General features: G+C 40.1%; 2 protein-coding genes across 6 annotated transcripts in view; one reads left to right on the top strand and one right to left on the bottom strand.

The window, feature by feature from the left end:
* Positions 1-1,149: 1,149 nt before the first annotated feature.
* On the top strand, positions 1,150-8,990 carry LOC126871465 (actin-binding Rho-activating protein-like). Of its 2 annotated transcripts, none has more exons than XM_050630350.1 (4): positions 1,150-1,366; positions 4,045-4,175; positions 4,282-4,531; positions 5,259-8,990. In XM_050630350.1, exons 1-4 carry the CDS (start codon positions 1,349-1,351, stop codon positions 5,364-5,366), a joined length of 507 nt encoding a protein of 168 aa, XP_050486307.1. In that variant the 5' UTR covers positions 1,150-1,348; the 3' UTR covers positions 5,367-8,990. The 2 variants fall into 2 exon arrangements, with proteins under 2 accessions (XP_050486307.1, XP_050486308.1); XM_050630351.1 differs by lacking the exon at positions 1,150-1,366 and adding an exon at positions 1,781-2,893.
* The window catches only part of LOC126871419 (calcium-transporting ATPase sarcoplasmic/endoplasmic reticulum type), a 54,097-nt gene continuing 37,839 nt past the window's right edge, over positions 7,273-23,530 (bottom strand). For 3 of the 4 annotated variants that reach the window (XR_007691647.1, XR_007691648.1, XR_007691649.1), the window contains 10 exons: positions 21,035-21,421; positions 20,269-20,756; positions 19,090-20,095; positions 18,780-19,000; positions 18,559-18,694; positions 18,330-18,482; positions 18,132-18,265; positions 17,930-18,047; positions 17,481-17,836; positions 7,273-10,957 (listed from right to left, as the gene is read on the bottom strand). Coding sequence is in view for 1 of the 4 variants with exons in the window: in XM_050630210.1 (XP_050486167.1) it covers positions 10,929-10,957; positions 17,719-17,836; positions 17,930-18,047; positions 18,132-18,265; positions 18,330-18,482; positions 18,559-18,694; positions 18,780-19,000; positions 19,090-20,095; positions 20,269-20,756; positions 21,035-21,421 (2,790 nt within the window). In the remaining 3 variants the exon portion in view is untranslated. The remainder of the gene's footprint in view (positions 10,958-17,480; positions 17,837-17,929; positions 18,048-18,131; positions 18,266-18,329; positions 18,483-18,558; positions 18,695-18,779; positions 19,001-19,089; positions 20,096-20,268; positions 20,757-21,034; positions 21,422-23,530) is intronic. The other variant, XM_050630210.1, reaches the window with a different exon arrangement.

The raw sequence follows: 23,530 nt of genomic DNA, 5'->3' as shown, positions 1-23,530 counted from the left end.
CGCGTATTTTCATTTTTATACGTGTGCCGCGTTTCCTTGAAAGCCGATATTCCAGGAATCTACGTATCTTCAAATCAAGCCGCGTATCCCCCGCGAATCCGCTATTTGCTATTAATAAAATACGGCGGATACATGACAGGAATTTCAAATGAAATATCACAACATGGAGCCGAATGTAGGAAACGCGCGACGATATTCAAATTGCAATTAATTCCTGGCGGAGCGTTTGGAACGTCCTCGATTTTATTCCCGATCATCTCGTCGCGATTTATATCGATAATTAATTTAAGGTACAAGATGTTCTTCAAAGCTGCGTTATCTTCGATCGTGATCATCTTCGCTTCTCTTTGATTTATCAAATTTTGAGAGAGTCCTCTTCGTTGTAATCGTCCGCGAAGAATTTGCAAAGGTAGAAAACACGTGGAATCGAGAAAACGTGGCTTTCTTTTGTCAGAAATCCGCTTCCAAAACGATTCCAATCGAACTCACAACTGAAGAGTCCGCTGCGATGAACTGGCCACTCCGCTTTCCGACTTTGAGTAATTTCAGCAAACGAATAAAAACCAGCCGAAAATCGCTTCAAATCAAATGGTTTTTCGAAACTTTCGAATAAATTCATCGTCAACTAGTATTCGTAGTAATAAACTTTTGCGCAACTACGATATGAAACTTGTATCTTCCTTTCTCTTCCGATAAATACGATTTTAATATGGCAGCTGCTTTCCTATTGCCGCAAATTCCATCAATTCGTGTCGCAAGTCGACGAAATACAGTGGCGCCACGAATACCACGATAGCGGCATAAAAGACATTTTTGAAATGTATTGGAATAGAATAGAAACGTTACGACGAAAATATGAACTGCAAATGTCATGGCGTTACGGATGTTTAATAAAGTAGAAACGTAAATCTCGACAAAGATGTACGATCTTCTGATTGGAATAGCCGTGGTTTTGATGAACGGACCAAGCCAAGATAAAGGGGTGGATGCAGCGCGCGTCCCAATGCCGAAGAATTATCATTTCCGGTGTTGGTGTCGGCTGACACGGCGCGAATTCCCGTGGAATTGGCTCGGAAACGCGGCAAATATTTCGGCAGTTGGAATTTCTTGGTGGGAGCCTTTTGACGTAGCTGGTATCTTATAAAAAGACGCGAGGCGTCGCGACGCTGCATTCGCACACAAGTGACCAGAGACTAGCAGACCTCGCGAGAATATCTTCATCGCGAATCGTACGAATCAGCACCAAACAGTATTACGGATAGTCCAGTTCCTTATTCCTCTTCTAGTTTTCTATTTCGTTTCGTCGTCTAGTTCGTTTCATCGAATTATCACAGTTCACGGCGAAACGATGTCTTCGGTAATGCTAGTGAGTATCTTCCGAGAGGTTGTATTTTTAATTGGTTCGGTTGGTTATGCATGAAACAGACTGTGACTCTTCTTAGATATTTGTATATATGTAATACAGGATTTTTCAAACGTATTTATCCTTCGAGAGATTGTACTTTTAATTGGTCTGGTTGATTATGCACGATGCAGAAGCGTAACTCGTGTCAGGTGCATCTGAAGATAACTAATTATCTGTTGGTAATTAACCAGTTATAGTTTCCTTCGTTTACACTCCATAGATAATGCAGATTCTTTGGCATAATATATTTCCTTCTTACCATATGTCAGATGAGAATAAATAGCTATTCTTTGTTAATTAACCAATTATATCTTCGTCCGATTATATTGCATTAATATTTCTTAGTTTCTTTCTAATAATTAATTCCATTCTGCTCTGATAAGTAACGAATAATTCTTCTCTATTCTGCAATGGATTATATGACACTAACGTCTTTTCTCATCATCCATATTGCTTTTTATTTTTCTATTAAATTTTCTATTCCTAGCGCGTGAAATACCTGTCGTGGTGAATTTCATAATTTGAAACTCGAGCGTCGCAGAAACTACATTACTCGTGGAGCGACCTAGTAGTTTTGGCCAGCCTTGACAGTGAACTTGCGTCTGGTCAGAGTGGGCCTATTCTACTGAACCGAGCGCGTCATCGCGCCTGCACAGAGTTTACCTTCCGTGCATTTAGATTTTTCGATCATTTGAATATACGTTCCTTCCTTAGTTCTCTTACGCTTCTCTTTGCACACGGTTAGCAAGTATCTATATATTTTCTTCTATTCTTTCGTCTTTTGATTGATCGACGTACGATGGCGATTTTCATGCAGTAAAATTTTGTTATCATTTCGTACATATTACAATGGAAGTTTCTTTGAAAACGAACGTCGCCGTTAATCTCTATCTTTTTCTAAAAATTCTACAAATTTTCTATTTTCACAGTAACGTTATAAATAGCTCCTAGTACAAATTACGACAAAATAAATTCTTGTAGAGTGGTGATCGAAATCTCGTAGCAACGAGGGATCTTTGCTAATAGTAGCTCCTATAGTAAAATATAAAATACGCGATTACTATGTAGAATATATAGAATGAACGTAATTAATATTTCTAAATTATAAACCACAGGAAATCGTAATCACGCGTCAGACAATAATCCTAATATTTATTCGAGATCCTGACTCCTCGTTCCACGCAAGACCCTGCTGTGGTCATTTCTTTCGATTCGGAAAATTAATTCGGTCGTTGATTGTATACATCGGCAACAATTTGTCGAAGTGCCAGCCAGGTGTCTTATATGGTCAGGACCGCTCTTTAATGGTCGAAACTGGCCATCATCCAACGTCGTTGATTAGGCGTACCGTAGCACTGTCATCTTCCTAACACTTGCCTCGAATCCTCAGTCTCCTCCGTGCATCAGCGATAGGAACTTCAAAATTTATTCGAAACTGCAAACTTCTCACGAACGTTAGAATTTTGCACGATGAGTGACTCCGACGAAGTAAGTGATGCTCACCTGTTAACAGTGTTCGCGAACGAGACTAGTAGAACAAGACGATCGGTTTTTATCGATTATTCCTGCATTTTGAAATAAAATTGTTTCGATGCTTCGCTTTAATTATCGAATGCCACATTTACATCGGAAAGAAGTTAAGGCAATGTATTAGGTTGTCCAAAAAGTTTCTTTCGTTTCATAAGTGAAATAATAGATGCACAACTTTTTTATTTTATTTTATTTTATTTTTTATTTTATATTATTTTATGGATTTATATATGATCCATTTTGCAGTAATAGAATAAAATGGATCAAACGTAATTCAATAAAATAATATAAAACGAAACATGTTGTGCGTACATCCACTAATTGTTTATAAAACGAAAGCAACTTTTGGGACAACCTAATAAATCAAATCGCGATAATTTGCAACTTTTGCGTGAGAAATCATCCGATTGACAGGTTCAGATTGAAAGAATCTTTGGATTGAAATATTTGTTTGAATAATTTTTCGTTTGCTTGTCGAAAGAGCGTTTCCAAGTGAAAGTGATACGAAATATCTCCGACGTGGCCTTAATCTCGATGATTTCTTTCGTTAAAGAAGAAAAAAATGTTGGAAATTCGATTGTTACACCGAATGGTCGTAAATACGTGCTAGATCGATGTATTTTCAAGCTGCTTTCACGATTACGCGAGGCGAATACTTTCTCAGCTGGATTATTCGAGCATTAGAAGCCCCGCTGTTGCTTCTAGCACCGCGTCAGTTCTCGCTCGACCATGTTGTAGTCTTCTCGCGAATATTCCTGGTCGCTTCGAACGTTGCGCGTTCTACAATTTTCTCATTGCAAAGGTACTTTTCTTGCTTCGAATATTTCGTTCAATGTCCTATCGATATGTCAAAGTAACTTTCATTTCTCTTCTCCGTGACATTCGCTGCGATCTAATTTTTTCTCGTTGATGCAACGATGATCGTTCGCGAGGTGATGGAAATCCGAGGACGAAATATTTTTAATTGCAACAGTTCCGCGTAAAAATGCTCGAAACGTACAATGTTCAATGGAATTAATTTTGCAGAACAATTAAAGAATGCACTTGTGCGCCTTATAACGTAAAACTGGTCAGAAGTTAAGAATTCAATGGCTGTTTCTTGTTTTCAGGAATCGTTCAGCGACAAAGTAGCGATGTTCGACCAATACGCGAACAAGCACAAAGACAAGCAGAGCAAAAATCCGTTCACGTCCGGCTCGAATATCGAAAAAAGGAAATTCTCGAAAGAAGAATACGGCAGGTGAGCTAGCGTCACTTTGGAAGAAAATTCTTCCTGCACTTAAGCGACTGATCGTTATTAGTCTTCAGAAGTATAGTGTTTAACGAAATACTTGATTGAACTTCAGACCAGAAGCTGGCTCCTTGACAGATATTCGTGGTCGCAAAGCCACGGCGCACATCCTCAAAGAGGTGCTCGAACTTTGCGAGATTATTCATCAAGAGGGCACGCCGTGTCGCGATCGACCAGAAATCATCGCAATCACGTTTGGCGACCTATTCAACATTTACACCCACATCAGCGACAAATGCGTAGGACTACTGTTGAGAGCCAGGAAACAGAAGCTCGTGGACTTTGAAGGAGAAGTACTGTTTCAGGTATCACGTTATTAATAATTATATTCTCCTTGAAAATTAGAGTGCAACTACATTCGCTTTAAATCACCAGTGGACACAACTCGACGTCTTTCAAATTGTTCTATTCTTTAAAAATACTTCTCCGCTTCTTTTTTTTTTAATATACAGGGTGGTTGGTAACTGGTGGTACAAGCGGAAAGGGGGTGATTCTACGCGAAAAAAGAAGTCGAAAATATAGAATAAACATTTTTCGTTTGAGGCTTTGTTTTCGAGAAAATCGACTTTGAATTTTCGCTCGGTACGCATGCACTTTATCACGTCTCGTTATAACGTACCGCACGCGTACCGAGCGAAAATTCAAAGTCGATTTTCTCGAAAACAAAGCCTCAAACGAAAAATTGTTATTCTATATTTTCGACTTCCTTTTTCGCGCAGAATCACCCCCTTTCCGCTTGTACCACCAGTTACCAACCACCCTGTATATTTCTCTATTTTTAAAAAATATTCTTTATGGTTTTGCAACTACGTTCCTCGCGTTGGGCAATCAGAATGTCTTTCGCAAACAAATGATTCACGAAAGCTTAGAATCGCGCGTGACGAAACTCGGGAACGGATTAACAAATTGTACTAAAATTAATGACGAAGTTTAGCCGATAAAATGGCCTCGTAAATCAAGATTAAGACTTTGTACTCGAAACATATTGCGCTCGATTTTTCATCTTGATCGATCGCCATCGACTTATTACAGAGACGAGACGACGACGTACCCATCTACCTGGTGAAGCCCATCAACGAAATCCGGGAAATGTTCAAACAGCGGCTAAAAGAAATTGCACAGGAGACGCCCATAAGCTAACAATCGTCTTCGTCGTTCGGCGAATAAATTCCATGGTGAAGAGTCCCTGCTGCAACTCTGTGTTACCCAACGTTATCCTGTATTTATTTACGACACAGCCGTTGAAGCAACGCGAACGGCCATTGTATAGTTTGTAATTTTTATTCGAAGTGTACGTGAGACGAACGAGTGGTTGAAGTCGAAGAATGAGATGATGATGTAGATCGATGAAGGACAAATATGTGCAATGTGATATTTCCATAGAATTATTAGGAATAAAGATTCTTTTCTAGCAAAGATTTCCTCGGTATTTCTCTCTCCCTCTGTCAATCTTAACCGTCTCGAACGATTATACTAAACAATTGTCATGACCAAACCAAAATCTCGAAAATAAACTGGCGAATCTTGAGAATCGTAGATAAAGAAGTTTCACAATATTTGGACGCAAACATCCGTACAGAGATTGCACTCTAAGAATCCGGGAAAATTACCGAAGAGTAGCGTCGGTTTAGAGCGTCTCCGTTCGACACACTGTCGATTGTCCTGGCAAATCCAATTTCTTCGCCATTTGCTGAAAAGAAGCGGGATCAGCGTAGACCATTCGCTCCGTTACTTCCAAACCTTTATTCGTACAGAGCTGTTCACGTACAACATTAAAAATAACGCAAGGCTTGCCGCCGTTTTCAGAAGAATACAACGAAATTTCTCGACGTGTACTGCGACCTCGAGCGAGAACGATTAGGCAACGTCCTTTCGTGTAACAATGGACCAAAACGACGTCCGTTTCGCTGGCATACCACCGTTGTCTTTTCCTTTCTTCTTTGAAGAAATTGCGATTGGCTCTATTTCTTTGAAGTAGAGTCCATCGTCAATTCTCTTGTTATATTCGTCTTTCCATAATTACCGCGATAATATGCTAAACTTACTAAATTTGACAAGATAACTATCGTTTCTTATTAAAAATTTCCTAAAACTTTGCGTAAAGCTTCAATCAGTGGTTTAGAAGATAGTTTGAAAAATTGGGAGATGTGACGATACGTGGAAAATAGATGTCAAAAGGCAGAGAACGCGGGAGAGCATCTTAGAAACGAGCTTAGACGATGGAAAAACTTGAGATCAAAAGTGTCACAGTTTGCGGAAAACGACATCGTTGCGCGTTCCAACGTTCTCGTTTACGGATGACTCAGTGGTTGATTGGGTCATCGGTTTGCTGTGGATCGGTGCGGTCGTCCAATTCGAACACGCGTTTGAAAATTACGCTATCGAGGAAAAATGCGCAGCTACTTAGCCTTAACACGCTAAACGTTTTATGTACGTAAACTTTCGTCTTTTGTTCGTATACTGGGGCGCGTATTCCGCGTTTACGCGCTAAATGGAAGGCAAAGCGAAATTAACTGCGCGTTTAACGCGTCAAAGGCGAATTTTCGAAGATATCTAATTATTGCCACGTTATTACGTAATTTATTAGCAGCTAACAGTGTGTAATATTTGGACGATTTCTAGACCAACGATACACGATGCCTGTTGCTCGTTAATTCGAAAATCAGACGTTTAAACTTTAAATTCTAAAGATAACGAACTTTTTTATCAGAATGTAGCTTAGCCAGCGGGATTGTTAGTTCTTTGTAGGATGTCGAGTAAAAAATCTTGCCAACAAGCCACGAGTCATTGTGTTCCTGGCACAGACAGCGAAAGTAACCGAATCGAATTCCTCGTTACGTTCGTGTTCTCGCCAAGATTCGTAGGAATCGACTGATCGTTTCATCGAACCGTCTGATATATTAGCTACGAGCAAGGGTCTCAAGCAAGAAGAAACAAGAACAGAACGAAAACGGACGAAAGGAAGCGAGAGTAACTCGTCGGGTGGCAACATCTTCCATCGATATCGACGATAAGAAACAGGAAGCAGATGAAGAGAAAAAAGGAATCCAGGTAAAAGAAAGATAATTTCTTTGTTTTTTTTTTCTCTCCTAACAATCAGAAATATTCACAGGCAGTTAATTCCATCTTAATATTAAACCAAATAAACTCGAAAGAAGAAAAAGAAAATCAGGAAACGAAGCTGAGAAAGAAAAAGCACAGGGGATCCGGGTTTTCTTCGTTTCTGTCGATTCGAATCCTTCTCGCTCGAGAGGCGTCCGTTCGATTGTCCGAGAGGTCGCTCGGGTCAGCGACTGTCTGTGCGCTTTCTTCACGAAGAAAAATATATGTATATATATATTTAATGTCTCTTAATCATAATATATATATAATAATAATAATCAATTTCTCTCTAAATATCGCGCGTGACAACGTATCCTTTCATTACTCTTTTTATGTACAATAATTATATCTCGCGAGCTTCATCGATTTTTTTCCTTCTTTTTTTTTCTGTGTGTGTTTTGTGTATGTTTTAACATCGTTATTATTAACAATTCTTCTTAAATTCTTCTCTCTAGTGGCGTAAGTTTCGTGAGCGTCAGGAGGCTTCCGCGATCGTTACACCCTCCGAGTGGGTGGCACCGATCCATCGTCGTTTTAATGGAAACGACGACCGTTACGCCGGAAGCCTCCGTTGAAAGTTACGTCACCGATCAGGATATACCATTTTTATTACTTTCACTCGTCCTAAAAACGTGTACCACACGATCCAACGACAAAAGGGAGGTAACGCATCGTCGATTCTCACTGCTTTTCCACCGCGTTTCCGCCACCGGTTGTCGCCTTCGTCTTTATTTGTTACCCTCCAACGCCATTGCGAATTCCATCCTGGAGCCGAGCTTCGACAGAATTTTCAACGACGAAGTCCCTTCTGTAACTTTCGACGATCGACGTTCCGGTTTTCCTCACCTCGATCGCTGTGTCTCTCGCGGAAAATCGCTCGAGCATGTTCCTCGAGGTACGACAATTGGAGCGGAAAGAACTGTGAACTCGGTGATGTTGACAACGACGTCCTCGGTGGCTGAGAACTAGAATCATCGTGACGATCATCATCGCGGAAACGCGTGTTTCATCGCGTTTCAAGCGTTCTGCTAGACGTTCGACGGTGTCCGTTGGAGCGTTTCGTGGTTATTGGAGTATTTTTCAGATAGGAACCTTGAATACATTTCAAGGGAAAAAGTCTTTCCAGGATGATGCACAGGTGTGTCTCTTTTCAGTAGAAAATATAGAGTGTCTTTAAGGATAGCGATAAGAAGACACGATTAGAGAAAAGAAACGCGTGGAAGTTATGAAAGAGATAGAGAGAGAGAGAGAGAGAGAGAAAGAGAGAGAGAGAAAGAGAGACAGAGAAAGAGAGACAGAGAGAAAAAGGATCGAGAAAGAAGAAGGAATGGATAGAAGAAAAAAAGAAGCCAGAAGAAGAGAGAAAGAAGAAGAAAAGGAAAAGAAGAAAGTTGTTCGTAAAGAGAATGAGCTAGAAATGTGAAATAAATGGATCCGGTAATAAGTTCCTTACTCAGTTTAAAAAAAGAAAGATATCAATAATTCTGCAGTTAGTTTGCTAATTAATCGAAGAAAACATAGCTTCTTTAAAGATAAAAAACTCTACCAGCTAACACTACAATAAATTCTACCGACGTTAAAGAAGTTATAGAATTAATGATAACGAGAAGTCGATGGTTATACCATTCGATCGTTACGCGACTCTAAAAAAAAAAGAAACAACCATACTGTCGGTCGAAAGATTTAAATCAGCGTATTGCTCTAGATAAAACATAAAAAGATTTTTTCCCCCTTTCCATTCATTTTTTTTATCTACTCTTCATCAGAAACCACGATTTTCAATCTCTTCATTTACTCTTCGCGGCGTTTCGGCTTCACCGACGACACGATATATTATGTACATATACATTCCCTGTACAAAGAATAGGAAACACGCGAACAAAATCCCTGCCAGGACCAGTAGACGATGAAACGGAAAAGCAGCGGCAGTGCGTGACACGGTAGTCAGCCAGGAAATCGGAGTAGGTGTAAAATGATAATAGAGAGCGATCTATCTCAGCTCCTCCCTGCATTACCGACGCAGTCCAGCCGCTCTAACGTTACAGCAGGTCGTGTCTCTACCCAAACATCATTCGATCTTTCATTTATCTTTCGTTCTCACTCGTGATTATCACATCGTCGTAACGTTCGCGCGAATTCCTCTGGAATTTCTTTCGACTTTCCCTGAAAGTGTTGGAATTTTGGAATTTCTCGCACGACTCCAGTCTGGTTCCTCTCCGCTTCCACCGGTTCCACTATTTCGTGTCTTCGCTTTCGGCCGTGCCTGCTTCTATTCCGTGTCTCCTTTTCACCTAGTTTTTCGTTACAGTGTTATATTATCGTTATTAATATTGATTTTTTTTTTGGTATATGTGTGTGTACACGCGTGTATGGATTGTTTTTTGGTTCGTGCTTGGCAGAGGAATTCTGTTGCCGACGGAGCACGACGAGACAAGCCTAGGCCCACTTGTCGACAACCGCTTCGTTTGCTGCAACATAATAACACAGGCACACATCGATTAGTTCGATTCTTTCCTACACCGCGTCGCGAAGGCTTTTCAACTTGCTCGTCGATCCTTCGATCTGTCGTGCGGATCAACCGTGACAAACTTGGCAAGCTGTTCCGATTGGACGTTCGTTTGTATCTCTTTGCCTGCAACTGCCTCGAGAACTCGAGTCCTTTTTCTGGATTCTCGAAGCCCGAGCCTGAAGCTGTGATCGATCGTATCTCTTCTTTTCTTTGTTTTCGTTCTTTCTTTGCCTCGAACTTCCTCGATCATTTTTCGCACCGCCGTGAATGACGAGTACCCCCTTTGTCTTTTCGAATGTGAATTTTTCCTTCTCCTCTCTTTCTCTCTCTCTCTCTCTCTTTCTTTCTCCCTCTCTGTCTGTCTGTCTCTAAACACCCCTCTATTAGGGCGCGGTCACTATATTGAGCATAATCGGTGGAACGAGTATAGCGAAGTGTTCGATCAGTTTTTTTGTTGTCTATAGATAGAAGACATATTTCAAACATATTTTATTAATATACAATTTGTAAACTTCTTATCGGACTGCTAAACTGTTGAAATATCGACACGTTCAACGATATACATCTTGTCTTTTCCTTTATTACATATTTAATTAGCGTCTTTTTCATTGAAAACGGGGGAAGGCGAGCAACACAGAAAACCACCGATGGCAAACGTGTCAACGCACCGAGAGAACAGCCAACGAAATTAACACCCAAACCCAGGCACTCGCACCTCGTCTACGCTTGCTATGAAATTTCCTCGAAACTCGCCATACTCGTTCTACCAATGATACAGAATCGTTTCGTTCAACGAAAGCGAAGAACGCGCCCCGTCGTTTCGTAGTTTCCGTTTTGTCCGCTCTTTCTCTATATGTATACGACTGTATAGCATTGTGTGTGTGGTTGGTGTATGTATGTGTGTACATATGCGTGTGTCGGTGTATAACGTGTCGATGGTATTTCATAAGATCTCTGTTTTCGGCTCGATCCCATCGGTCAGCTTGCGGGTTGTTGTTGCTTGGGTGGGTGTTGTTTAAGTGCCATTCTGACGATCTTTTTCTCTGTGTCCGGACTGCTGGCGATTTTCGTCCTATCGCGGTTCCCGAGCTTTATTTCGGCGGCGTCACAGGCGGTGCCACTGCAAGCATATCACACGTAGTCTCGATTAATTATCAAGAAACCGTGAACGGGGAACAATCACGCGCGTCAGAACATTGTTCCCCGGTTACCGCATATCCTAACAGCCGGGCCCGTAACGTCCATGTTACTTTTTGTCCCCTATCCGTCCCTTTTCTTTTTCTTTTTTCCTTTTTTACTTCTGTTTCTCTCTTGCGTACGCGGTTCTGGTCTGTGCGTCATTCAGTTCGATTCGAACAATTTTAACCGAGATTGCTCATATATCGTCCAATCGGAATATATACGTTCGAGTTTTACGTAGAAGCTTTTTCTATCAACGCATTGCGTGGGATTTTCTAACAACCGTGGAACAATTTGTTGGCGCGCTACGAAGGATTTTCTAAGCATCGTTTCATCTATTTTATTCATTTTTCCTTACCGACAGTATTTTCTTTCTCCCGTTTAATGACGAAGTCGAGCAACACGAACCTTGCGCTTATAATTCACCGAAGCTAAAGATCGTAACTAACTGAAAACCTACGGTCGAATTTAAACTTGCCGAAAGAAACAGCTAGCAGACAGCTAAGCTTCTCGAATAATACACGAATCGCTTGAATTCCAAGTAGAAGATATTCCTTCGAGTTCATAATCCACGCGCAGTGCGTTAAACGAAAAATCATTTACCGTAAAAGATAGATGGCTACAAGAATCAACGAAGAAAAAGGAAATGGTGAAACCTACAGCCAGCAAATCGTAAGTTCGCTTTCATTCTCAAGCGAGGATAATCGCTCGAATCGTTTCACGTTATTTCCTTTTCTTCAACTGTCGTTTTCAACTGATATTGTCGTATACGTCGCGTCATGTATCGTGGCGTTTTCTCAAGGGCTGCGGGGAATAATAAGATACATAAACTAGTAGAAGAAACAATGGAGATAATAAAAACTGTTACCTGGTGGATCCACGCGTGGAGCAGCGATCTCTCCTCGGACATTACGTTTTTACTCTGTGACTGAATAGTTTTCACACATCAGCAGGCAGGAGTTAGCAAAGAAAAGTGTGTCGGGGTCAACTTCTTCGATTAGGAGTAGATTGCTTTTTTTTTTTTTTTTTGTTCAGTCATTCAGGCCAACAGGACAGTTATAAATTGGTATTCTGTTCGTCTTTGATTTTCAAATTGTGTTTTTTTTTCTGTTCTGAGGAAGCATGCAAAAAATTCAAACAACAATTCCGAGGGGAACACAGAATGGCCGGTGATGATGATGTATAATATAACGCGAGATGGTTGTGACTGTTCGAGCTTCGAGTCGCGGATGACGATTCCGAACTGGTCCGCTTCCGGTCCCACGAGCGAACTCCCGCGAATTTCACATCCTTTCGACCATTCCTCGCACGTCCGGTCGATAACGGAGCGAGTCGGAATCCTGGAGCAATTTCTGATCCAGGCTACGGTAGTTAAGAATGGTAGAGGTCTCCAAGTGTCCATTAAACGTTCCGCGAACAAACGTTCTGCCGGTACTTCGATTTAGAAATTGAAAAAGAAGAAGAAAATACGAGAAACCGAGTGAAAAAAAGATATAGGAACGAAGTTTAAGAAAGTCACTTCGAGTGATCAAAAACCTTTATTTCCTTCATCTCCAAACCTAATAAATAAACAAAAAAAGAAAAGTACTAGAAAGAGGAAAGAAAATATGTTTAAAAAAAAAAAAAAAAAAGAAGTACCATGTACACCCAGAAATCGCTAACAATATTAACCACGGCACGGGACGTCGTAGTACAGTAAAGGATAAGATACAAACAGATCACGGGAATGGCAGGAGAAGTGAATGAATGAGAGAGAAGAAGGTACAAATAGTCGCAGGCGTGAATGGAGACAAACACTTATTACAGTTCACATTGTATTAAGTGTTCGATGTTCGTACACGCGGCAGATGCCACTTCTCAATTATATACCGTATTCTTATCAAGTAATTTCTAACTCGTGGTAGGCCGATCAATGAAACTTCGAACACGCATTAGTAACACACCATTGTTTTTTTTTTTCTTTCTTTCTTTCTTTTTTCTTTCTTATCTTTTATTACAACAAGTAACGCACTAGATCGGACCGCAGTTAATCATCGTATTGAGATTAATGATAGCCGCGATGCGATATTTATACTTTCACTTATAATTGTTGTTCCGGTCTCGATTCGAACTTCTCTGTGTATATATGTGTGTGTTTGTGTGTATGTGTACTCGAATAAATAAAAATAAGCTGATAAATAAACCTTTCGATTTTTACTAACGACAGATGAAAATATCTGTCGCCCATAAATCGATCGACGTTGTCTTTTTGTTAATTTACAATCATCGATCGAAATATTGGTATACACGTATAATATATATATATATATGTATATACATATATATATATATATATAGACTGTTCTATTTCATAGCGATCCTGCGAGTAACTCGCGATCGTTTATAATTCTTTATATTACTATTAACTTCTTCTTTCCGTGTACAAGATCGAACCTCGTCCCGGTTACTCGTTAAACTATGAATATACCCGGGTCTAATTAATTAGGATCATTACACACCGTGGCTCGCCACAACGTGCATCCGTGGCGATGATAGTATGCATCAAAAAAAATCATTCAATGTAGTCGCACTCTCTATTATAAGTTATTAATCATTATTATTATTAATATTAATATTATTATTATCTCATTATATCATTAGAAATAGGTACTTCCTGCACGAACGATGCGACCGTGGTTTCATCATCGTAGCTATATCGTACTAGATTAGGTTACTTGAAGCGTTGGGCAAGCTTCTTGCGAAGAAACGTGGAACTGTCAATAATTTATTTACCTCTCCCCCTCTTGCTTTTTATTTCTTCTTTTTCTTTATTATTATTAATCAATTGTTAATCAATACGTTTCGAGTTATATCTTCTTCAGGTTTGAATGAGAAGATTTATACTACGAAGGTAGATAAGTCAAAATATATATACTTATATATATATCTTTTTTTTTTTCTTTTTTTTCCTGACAAATTGCAAAATAATTTCTCGTTCGATCGTCGATCGAAGGAGATATATACTCGAAGGCGCGCGCCGATCGCGATTCAATAGTGCGATCAATTGCCCAACGCTGCATTGGCCTTCTCTTTCATCGATGGCACTCTCTACTGCTCCTCGGCTTCTTTGTCACGGATCTTTTGTCAATGAGAGTTAATTAAAAGGGAGGAAGTGAACGAAGAGCAAAAGAAAAGGAAAAGTGAAAGATGAAGAGAACACAATCCACACAATATGCAAGTACTTACAAACGTTCGAGACGTCGAGTGAACGAAAGAAAGCACGGAATTTCTCTCGTCAATGTTTATTGAGCGTTGATGAAGTGCTGTCAGACCGTTCTACTTTTCTTTTTGTTTTCTTTCGATCATCTTTTTAATATTTCTTTTTGCTTTTTCTGACCGTATCGGCACCACGATCCTCGCTGATATCTCCGTGCTGATACGACAATTAAATTCGAAGAGAGGGAAAGAAGAAAAGAGGAAAGGCTAAACATTTATAACGTTACACTTTCATTTTTCGTTTATCGACTATGTCTCGCACGAGATTATCGGAGAAAATCGTGCCGATACTTCATCATATCTCGCTGTACAAAAAGTAAATTCCGTTATTTCGAATAAAACATACAAGTTAGTGAGTCGAATACAGTCGAGAAAGGAGGGAAAAGTATGAAATAAAATAAAAGCGTGGTTTAGAGTGCGCGCACGCAGTAGCGCTGCACCTTAAGCACGTGGACAAACGGATTGTACAAGTCTTTTCGATGTTTCTTTACGAATCCTTGCTTCACGGGTCTGATTAAGTTTAATTATGTCCATACCAAAGTAGTATGGCGCCCTAACCGGTAATTAATATATATATACACATACATATATGTATATTTATATATTACACTAGTCGTTACACTGCGAATGGCGCTGTCTCACGCAGAATTAAATTAATTATATGCACTCGTCGCGTCGAACGAACGGTGGACACACAAAGAAAAAAAAGAACGGAGAAAAAAGAGAGAACGTTTTCATCGTCTCGTCTTTTTTTGAACGCAAAAGGTACGCAAACTGATCCTCGAGGCCACATCGTCAGTCTTGTTGCGTTTGCACGTGGTCGAGGAATGGCTTATCCGATTTTTATATCTTTCGCCTTAGTTTGCTCGCCAAAAAAAAAAAAAAAAAAAAAAAAAAAAGAATAAAATGAAAACACGGCACTCGACTCGGCCGAATGACACTATTTTTTTCCTCGTATCTTCCTAACGTGGTACGATTTATAAAACCCCGAATGAGAGAAATGACTAAGAGACAGCAGTTAGATGCGTTAAAAAGGCCCACGTATACTCGTGACGACACCGGATCTTTCGCTTTCGCATGTGGCGCGTGTATATTATATAGCATGGGGTGTATCTGATGGCGAATCTGAACTCGAAATCTCGTTCGATGCTCGAGCATTCTTATCTACGTTGGTTGTAACAACAAGAACAACTAGAAGAAGAGAAAGAAGAAAACGATGACGACGATGATAATGAGGATATGAAAGTATTTATAGAGGAAAAGCTATGTATGCAGTTCTCTTGGACGTTCGACTGAGCAACGTTTGTAACGTGTCAAGAACTGATCTAACACATTTATACTGTCCAGGGTAAATAACATTCATAACATTCATTTTTACAAATTTCTTATATGTGAAAACTATATCGTGTCTCTGTACAAAGAAAAGAGAGAAAAAATAGATTATCGGACAGTGAACGTTCGTGATGGTGTCAACTCTTTCATCGCGGTGATCCACTTTAGTCGACTTATTGATTAAAGTCAATTTTATTCATCTGATAAAGTGTACTTTCGTAGAAATGATATATTATTCAAATACGCTAAAACTATCGTCCGCTATTTACCTATAATTCCACAATGAAAGAGTCAAGTGAAGAGATTCCAATGCCTTGAACTGTCGGCAATTGTTGTTAATAGGAACAAAGATATACTTCCTGATCGAGCGTTCTCGTGTTCAGACCACCATCCTGAGGGAGATTAATATGACGAGACACGGACTGTCAAAGACCATAGATCAGTGTCGAATTATTTTTTTTTTTTTTTTGTATCTTATACGCACGAGCCTTTGCAGTCCGTGTCCGGTGAATTAGTGGTATTACAAATCTATTACGTGGCATCGATTGTTTAGACACAAATCACATCCAGTAAAGTACACGTGAAGGTAACAGCGTGGATGCAATGATAGTGCAAAGATGTTAGGATGATCCTGCCGTGCTAACGTAATTCAAAGGTAAAGTTTAAAGTATACGTAAATTTCGTTTTTTACCTGTACACTGTTGAAGTTGACTCTTACTTGTACCAGGCTAAATATCGAGTAATTAAAGAATGCCTTAAACAGATGTAACAATTGAGTATCATCAAGGAAATAGGTAAAGCACAGCAGGATTCGAAAACCATTGATAGTGATTGTTCTACGAGGTGAATATTCTTGTTTTGGTTAGGATTTACCATCGGTAGTACGGTTGTGCATGCAATTACTCGTCTACGAGGGAAGGAAGACATAGTTAATAGACGGGTTCAAAGGTGAGATCCATTAATTTTTCAACTTCATGCACAATCTCTGCGTTGATATTTCAGCAACGGGTTAGGCAGTTCCAGTTTTGTCGTCTTGATCGAAGGAGACACTCCAAGTGCTAAGGATTAACGAATAACAACAAGTGTTTTAAGAACAAGCAACAACAAAAGCGGCTAGAGTTAGATAGAAAGATAAACAGTGAGAGAAAATTAAAATTAGGAATAAATACGGCATGGAAAATATAAAACATCTAAGGATGTTCTCCAAGTAAAAATGAAAGGAACAAAATTGTATGATGTGTGTGCTGCTGTGCGTTAGAAAAGTTAAGTGCCCAAAAATAGAACTACCGCAAAATATCGTGCAACATGCTCTCTAGGACTCTATTCTGTCGATGTTTTAACTAATTCAAAGAGAATTTTGATATTCGACTTTACTTGCAATAACTTGCTTCTCAGTTATAAAACGCTAAGACATCGTCAGATGTGCAGTACGTATAAAACAGTAATATACAGGCTACACAGAATTGAAGGTATTACCACAAACTATCGATGAATAAATTAATGTTTTAGAAGTGCATTGTGCTCAAATATCATGCAATGTGTATACGTTTTAACAACAGGGTTAGGGAAACGGGTGTACTAATGTATCAAGGTTAGAAAAAACATTGGTGGGTGTCGTTTCTTTCTTTTCTTTTGTTGGGGAGGGAAAGTTAATGTTTAAAAGGCACTCGTAGAAAATAATTTAACAATCACAATAGTTTTGATTGCGCGGGGTCTCTTTTTTATCACTCGAAGCCACTGAAACCCGTAATATGATTGTAGAGCGACTTCAGGGTACGGTGTGATGCGGGCATGGTGGGCCTTGGTGGCAAATCTGTATTGGTTGTACTAACACCATGCACAACAGTCAAACTGGTTAAAATCTCACTTAAACGCACTTCAATTAATAACTTATCTTCGAGGCTTCCCGGGCAACGGGGAAGAACTTCGGTTTTTGTTTAAATGCAATTGCAAGTCCGAGAACTCAGTTGCAAAATGTTTTCCATAGGAAAAACACTGTCTGTTAGACTAAATGTTTGTTTTCACGGACGTTCTATATGGGACAAATACTTAATAGTCCAAAGAACACAGCCCACATTAGAACGATCCAAAGCACTGAGTCAATTGGATTCTCACCATCTGCGAACTTTCTGGCAATGAACTTAAGAGTTTCGTCGAGAAGTACCACTGGAATGGAGAACTTCATAACGGTAACCCACTCCTCGCCCGTTAGAGGAGTAACTTGGAATACAGACTAAAACAAATAATAATTTATGTTATTACATTACATCCATATAAGAACAGTGAGAAAATGAACAGCAGTTCTTTTTGTTGCATCTTTATATACCGAAAGGACGTCGATGTAAAGGATGACAAAGTGGAGTGTGAAAGAAAGAGCCATAGAGGCAATGAGCCACATGTTAGACCAGGGCGGCATAGTGACGAGAGACTGATTCTCAGATAAACTGAAAGGAAATAAAAAGAAAGTAAAGTAGAAATTAATATAAGTTTAAACGTTTACAAGAGGAGATTCGTTTGTATGGTATCACCTGTTCATAGCATTCAACATTTCAATGGTTACGAGTACAGACAGAGCCATCGTCATGGGATGAGGATCTGTGAAGATCTTGCAATTAACGCCTTTGAATTCATCGCCACCACCCAAGCACGCCAAGTGATGAGTCTGGAAATCACAGCAATTATCGTTACGATGACGTATCAAGAGCATCGACTAATATGATAATTACCAATTGATAATAGCTCATCTGTGGTCCATGCGGACTGTACATGAACCACCACGCGGCTGATCCAACAGTCGCAGCACCTACATATCCACCAATAGCCATATAGCGGAAGAACAACCAACCAGAGATGAGAGATTCGTCGGCTTTACGAGGAGGCTATAATATTATAAATATAATTATAATTTCCTTTTACATTTTCATAAAATACAACTTATTTACTTGACAACGTTACCTTGCTCATAATGTCCAAATCAGGTGGATTAAAACCGAGTGCAGTAGCTGGAAGACCGTCAGTTACCAAGTTGACCCACAAAAGTTGTACAGGGATCAGAGCTTCGGGAAGACCAAGGGCGGCAGTCAAGAATATACTATAATTATCAAGAAGAATTAAGTAAGTTGTTTACCGTTTCTTTAATCAATATTTGACACACATATTGGTTTATCCGTACAAACCTTACGACTTCACCAATATTGGAAGAAATCAGATAACGAATGAACTGTTTCATGTTGTTATAGATGGCACGACCTTCCTCAACAGCGGCGACAATGGAAGAGAAGTTATCGTCAGCTAATACCATCTCAGAGGCAGATTTCGCGACAGCGGTACCAGAACCCATAGCAATACCAATCTCGGCTTTTTTCAGAGCAGGCGCATCATTTACACCATCACCAGTCTATGATCGAGAAAGGAAAAAAAATAAAAAATAAAAATCACGACTTACATTTCTTACGATATATAGACAGTATCGATTAAATAACCTACCATAGCCGAAATTTCATTCATGCTTTGTAAGAACTCAACGATCTTGGATTTGTGAGCGGGTTCTACACGAGAGAACAGACGAGCTCTGGCGCAGGCAGCCTTCTGTTCCGACGAAGGAAGATCATCGAATTCACGTCCAGAGTACGACTTTCCGGTCGTATCTTCATCTTCACCGAAGACACCGATACGTCTACAGATGGCTTCAGCAGTAGCCTTGTTGTCGCCAGTAATGACAATAACACGAATACCAGCGGCACGACACCTGGCAATCGAGTCAAATACTTCCTTGCGAGGTGGGTCAAGCATACCAACGACACCGATGAAGGTGAGGTCCTTTTCGTACGTGTAGAACTTCGTGGAGTCATCAAGATCCATATCGTCGGGTTTCATTGGGTGATCAGCAGTGGCAAGAGCCAGACAACGCAGAGTGTCTCGGCCAGTACCATATTGGCGAGTCAGATCCAATATACGATTTTTCAGAGTAGATGTAAGAGGAACCTTGGTAGATCCAACACGAGCGTGCGTGCACCTGTCCAAAACACCTTCTGGGGCGCCCTTAACGAACAATTTCGGTCCAGTACCCAATTTAGTTGGTTTCAAGGGTGTACAGTAAGAAGACATAGATTTACGATCGCGAGAGAACTCCAGAGTGAATTCTTTCTTCCATTTCGTCTCCATGTCTTGTCTAGCAGCGATGGCCGTGTTACGCCTATCCAATCCGCTCTTAGAGACACCGTACGGATTGATCTTCTCCGCAAGAACGATAAGAGCAGTCTCTGTTGCCTCGCCGACCTTCTCGAATGCTTGTTTGAATTCGTTGAAATCGATAGCGGAGTCGTTGCACATGATACAGATCGTACCGACTTCGTGAAGAGTTTCGTAGTCCTGACCACGAATCTTCTTGCCTCTCAAGAAAATCTCACCAACTGGTTCGTAGGTCGAACCAGTGATCTCGAATTCGTGGAAGCTGCTGTCGTTGCCCTCGATCTTATCGAAGATGAACATTCTGTAACAATTTGTAAATTCTTAGAGAGAAATATACAAGAATTAATTATTGGCCACAAAATCATCATTATGAACGTTCGACTAGTGCCACGTTGGTACCACGAAAATTTGAAAATTCCCAAATCAGCATAAAAATTACGAACATCGTGCTAATAGTCCATCGACATAACTTACCGGCTAACAGACATCTGGTTGGTGGTCAAGGTACCAGTCTTGTCCGAACAGATGACAGAGGTACAACCTAAGGTCTCGACGGATGGCAAGGATCGCACGATGGCGTTCTTCTTCGCCATACGACGGGTACCCAAAGCCAAGCAAGTGGTAATTACAGCCGGCAAACCTTCGGGAATGGCGGCTACGGCCAGGGCAACGGCGATCTTGAAGTAGTAGATGGCTCCCTTGATCCAGGATCCACCATGAGCGGGATCGTTAAAGTGGCCAATGTTGATAGCCCAGACAGCCACGCAGATCACGGAGATAACCTTCGATAATTGTTCGCCAAACTCGTCCAGTTTCTGTTGCAGAGGCGTTTTGATCTCCTCGGTCTCGGACATCTCGGTACGGATCTTACCAATGGCGGTGTTCAGTCCAGTTCCAATGACGACACCGCGAGCCTTACCCGCGGCTACGTTAGTACCAGAGAACAAGATGTTCTTCTTGTCCTGTGTGACGAGAGGAAAATAAAATTATTACGGAAGGAAAAAGTAAGATGGAAATAAGATTATGAACGTTTTATCAATTTTGGTCAATGGTCTGATCAGTTAGCAGATCCTTAGATGTCAAACTGACCGACTTCGCGTCCTGTCAATTTCTCAATATCGTTATTGAAATTCGTTACCAGATATTATTCCAAATATTACTCTAAATACCCGAAAGAAAATTTTAGCCTTAATGTTCATCGTTCGCAAAACCATAGGAATATTATATCAACTACACGAACCTGATTGACGGCACGTGGATCAGGCACAGGATCCGTATGCTTGATCACCGAGACAGATTCACCGGTCAGGATAGACTGATCGATCCTGAGGGTAGTCGAGAAGATCTTGGTTAGACGGATATCGGCCGGGATCTTGTCACCGACGGACACTTCTACGATGTCGCCGGGCACGATCTCCTTGGCACGAATCCTCTGCACGCCGGCTTTGTCCATTCGCAGGACTTTGCCCATCTCAGGCTCGTACTCTTTCAACGCTTCGATCGCAGACTCGGCATTACGTTCTTGCCACACACCGACCACGGCGTTGGCAATAAGAATGAGCAAAATGACGAAGGGCTCGACGAAGGCCGTGAACGCATCCTCGTGCTCCTCAAATAAAGCTAATACCTGGAGAATCGTGAATTCGTTCGTTAGAAATATACATTCGTGCAGGTTTCTATCATGCGATTTTTCCTGCCTCAGTTATAGATATAGACGAAATATATGATATACATATATGACTGTGTAAATGTAAAATGCTTCTGAACAGTATTGTTATCACTAAAAGGCAGTAGGGAAAATGTATAACAAAGGAAGCAAGAACGTACTTATTGTCGTACTGTCCCGAAACGAAGAACGACAGGTCGAAGGACCGATAGGTCGGCGACATTTCTCTAATTTGCTTATACAAGACGTTTTTATTATACGAGATCATTGAAATTCTTTTTAGCGGCAGCAACGATCGGTGCGTTGTATAATCTCTTATCGCGCGTTCAATATTTTTATTAATAACAAACGAAAGATTTTTGACTGGGAAATTTTAAATCACCGTGTACGTATGTTTTATTTTTGCAGCTCAAATGTTGCCCGATAGTTCCGCTCTCGTATACAGGGTGGTTGGTAACTGGTGGTACAAGCGGAAAGGGGGTGATTCTACGCGAAAAAAGAAGTCGAAAATATAGAATAAACATTTTTCGTTTGAGGCTTTGTTTTCGAGAAAATCGACTTTGAATTTTCGCTCGGTACGCGTGCGGTACGTTATAACGAGACGTGATAAAGTGCATGCGTACCGAGCGAAAGTTCAAAGTCGATTTTCTCGAGAACAAAGCCTCAAACGAAAAATTTTTATTCTATATTTTCGACTTCTTTTTTCGTGTAGAATCACCCCCTTTCCGCTTGTACCACCCTGTATATGGAATAATAGTTAAAAGAACAGAAAAGGATTTTTAGAATATAAAACTTACACGGGAACCCTGGTGACTGATACACGCGGATTTGGATGAAATTTTGTACAAGTGTTCATACAAAAATTTGACCGTAATTCGTTCGTGCCTGTTTTTTATTTTAAAATAGATATCAAGCCTTTTAACCGAGCTGATTCTTTTATGCAAGTGTGCTAATAAATCGTGAACGACAAAAGACATCAAAAAGTTATACCATGTCTTGAGATCTATAAAACAGTGCGAAAATTTTTTTGAAAAAAAGTCTCGTTTTTATATAATTTCCGAAGAACGATGAATTTTTCAAAACAATTTTCGCACACATAACACGATATAACTTCTATTTCAACCATTTTTTTGATATCTTGTTGCGTTTATGATTTATATCCACACACATTAAAGAAAAAAAGACAGGTACGAACGAATTACGTCTAAATTCTTAAATAAGTCTAACGAAACACTTGCGCAAAATCTTAATCAGATCAGCGTGTATCAGTCAATTCCTTTGTTAATGACACTTAAGCACTGATCGAGATAATAAAAAACTAAGAAAAATTAGTGCAACTATTATTTTATACTATAAAACAGCTTAACTAAAATACTCGAAAGATCCAGAGAATCAAATGATTTGCATCTGCCGCGTTTAAACAGATATCTTTCTACGTCTTAAACTCGACGATATGTTCGCAACATCTATTACGAATCTTCTACACGTGCGTAAGGATAACTATACTCTGCGTAGCTCGGCGACAGATCGATAGGCTATTTTTTCACCTTTGAAACCAGATGTATTTATAATGAGTGAGCCTTGAACCCGCTCGTAAACATAGTACGTACGACTTCGTTGCTAACTAATAATCACTAAGCGGCCCGCGGACGAGCATTATTATGCACCGTTTAGATTTTATTAATTACCGTTGTTTCGCGTCACGTCTAAAAATAAACGGTGGCCGCTTGCATTCGAACGTTTACCTTCGAAAAAAGCAAAACGTTTCGACGTATTTCGAACGGCGATTAACGATTCGAGCGTGTCGATAATTTTTCACAAATTTTTTACCCCTTTTATCACAATCGAAATGCTATCTATGATCGTCATCGATGTACTTGAAACAATCTCAAGCCATGTGAACGTCAGAATCGCTGTAACCGATGTTATCGTTTCGCTATTTTTGCGAAATTAAAACCGATAGCAGCTATTTTTCCGCGAGATTTGAAAGAAAAATTTTTATCGCGCGTCGATGAACTACCGATGGGATAGATAGATATGGAACAAAAATGTCATAATTCGTGGATAGAA

This window comes from Bombus huntii, chromosome 11 (genome assembly GCF_024542735.1).
Source record: "Bombus huntii isolate Logan2020A chromosome 11, iyBomHunt1.1, whole genome shotgun sequence".
In the NCBI taxonomy this organism is placed as follows: domain Eukaryota; kingdom Metazoa; phylum Arthropoda; class Insecta; order Hymenoptera; family Apidae; genus Bombus; species Bombus huntii.
The sequence above is the reverse complement of the archived record's forward strand: the minus strand, read 5'-3'. Positions and strand labels throughout refer to the sequence as shown.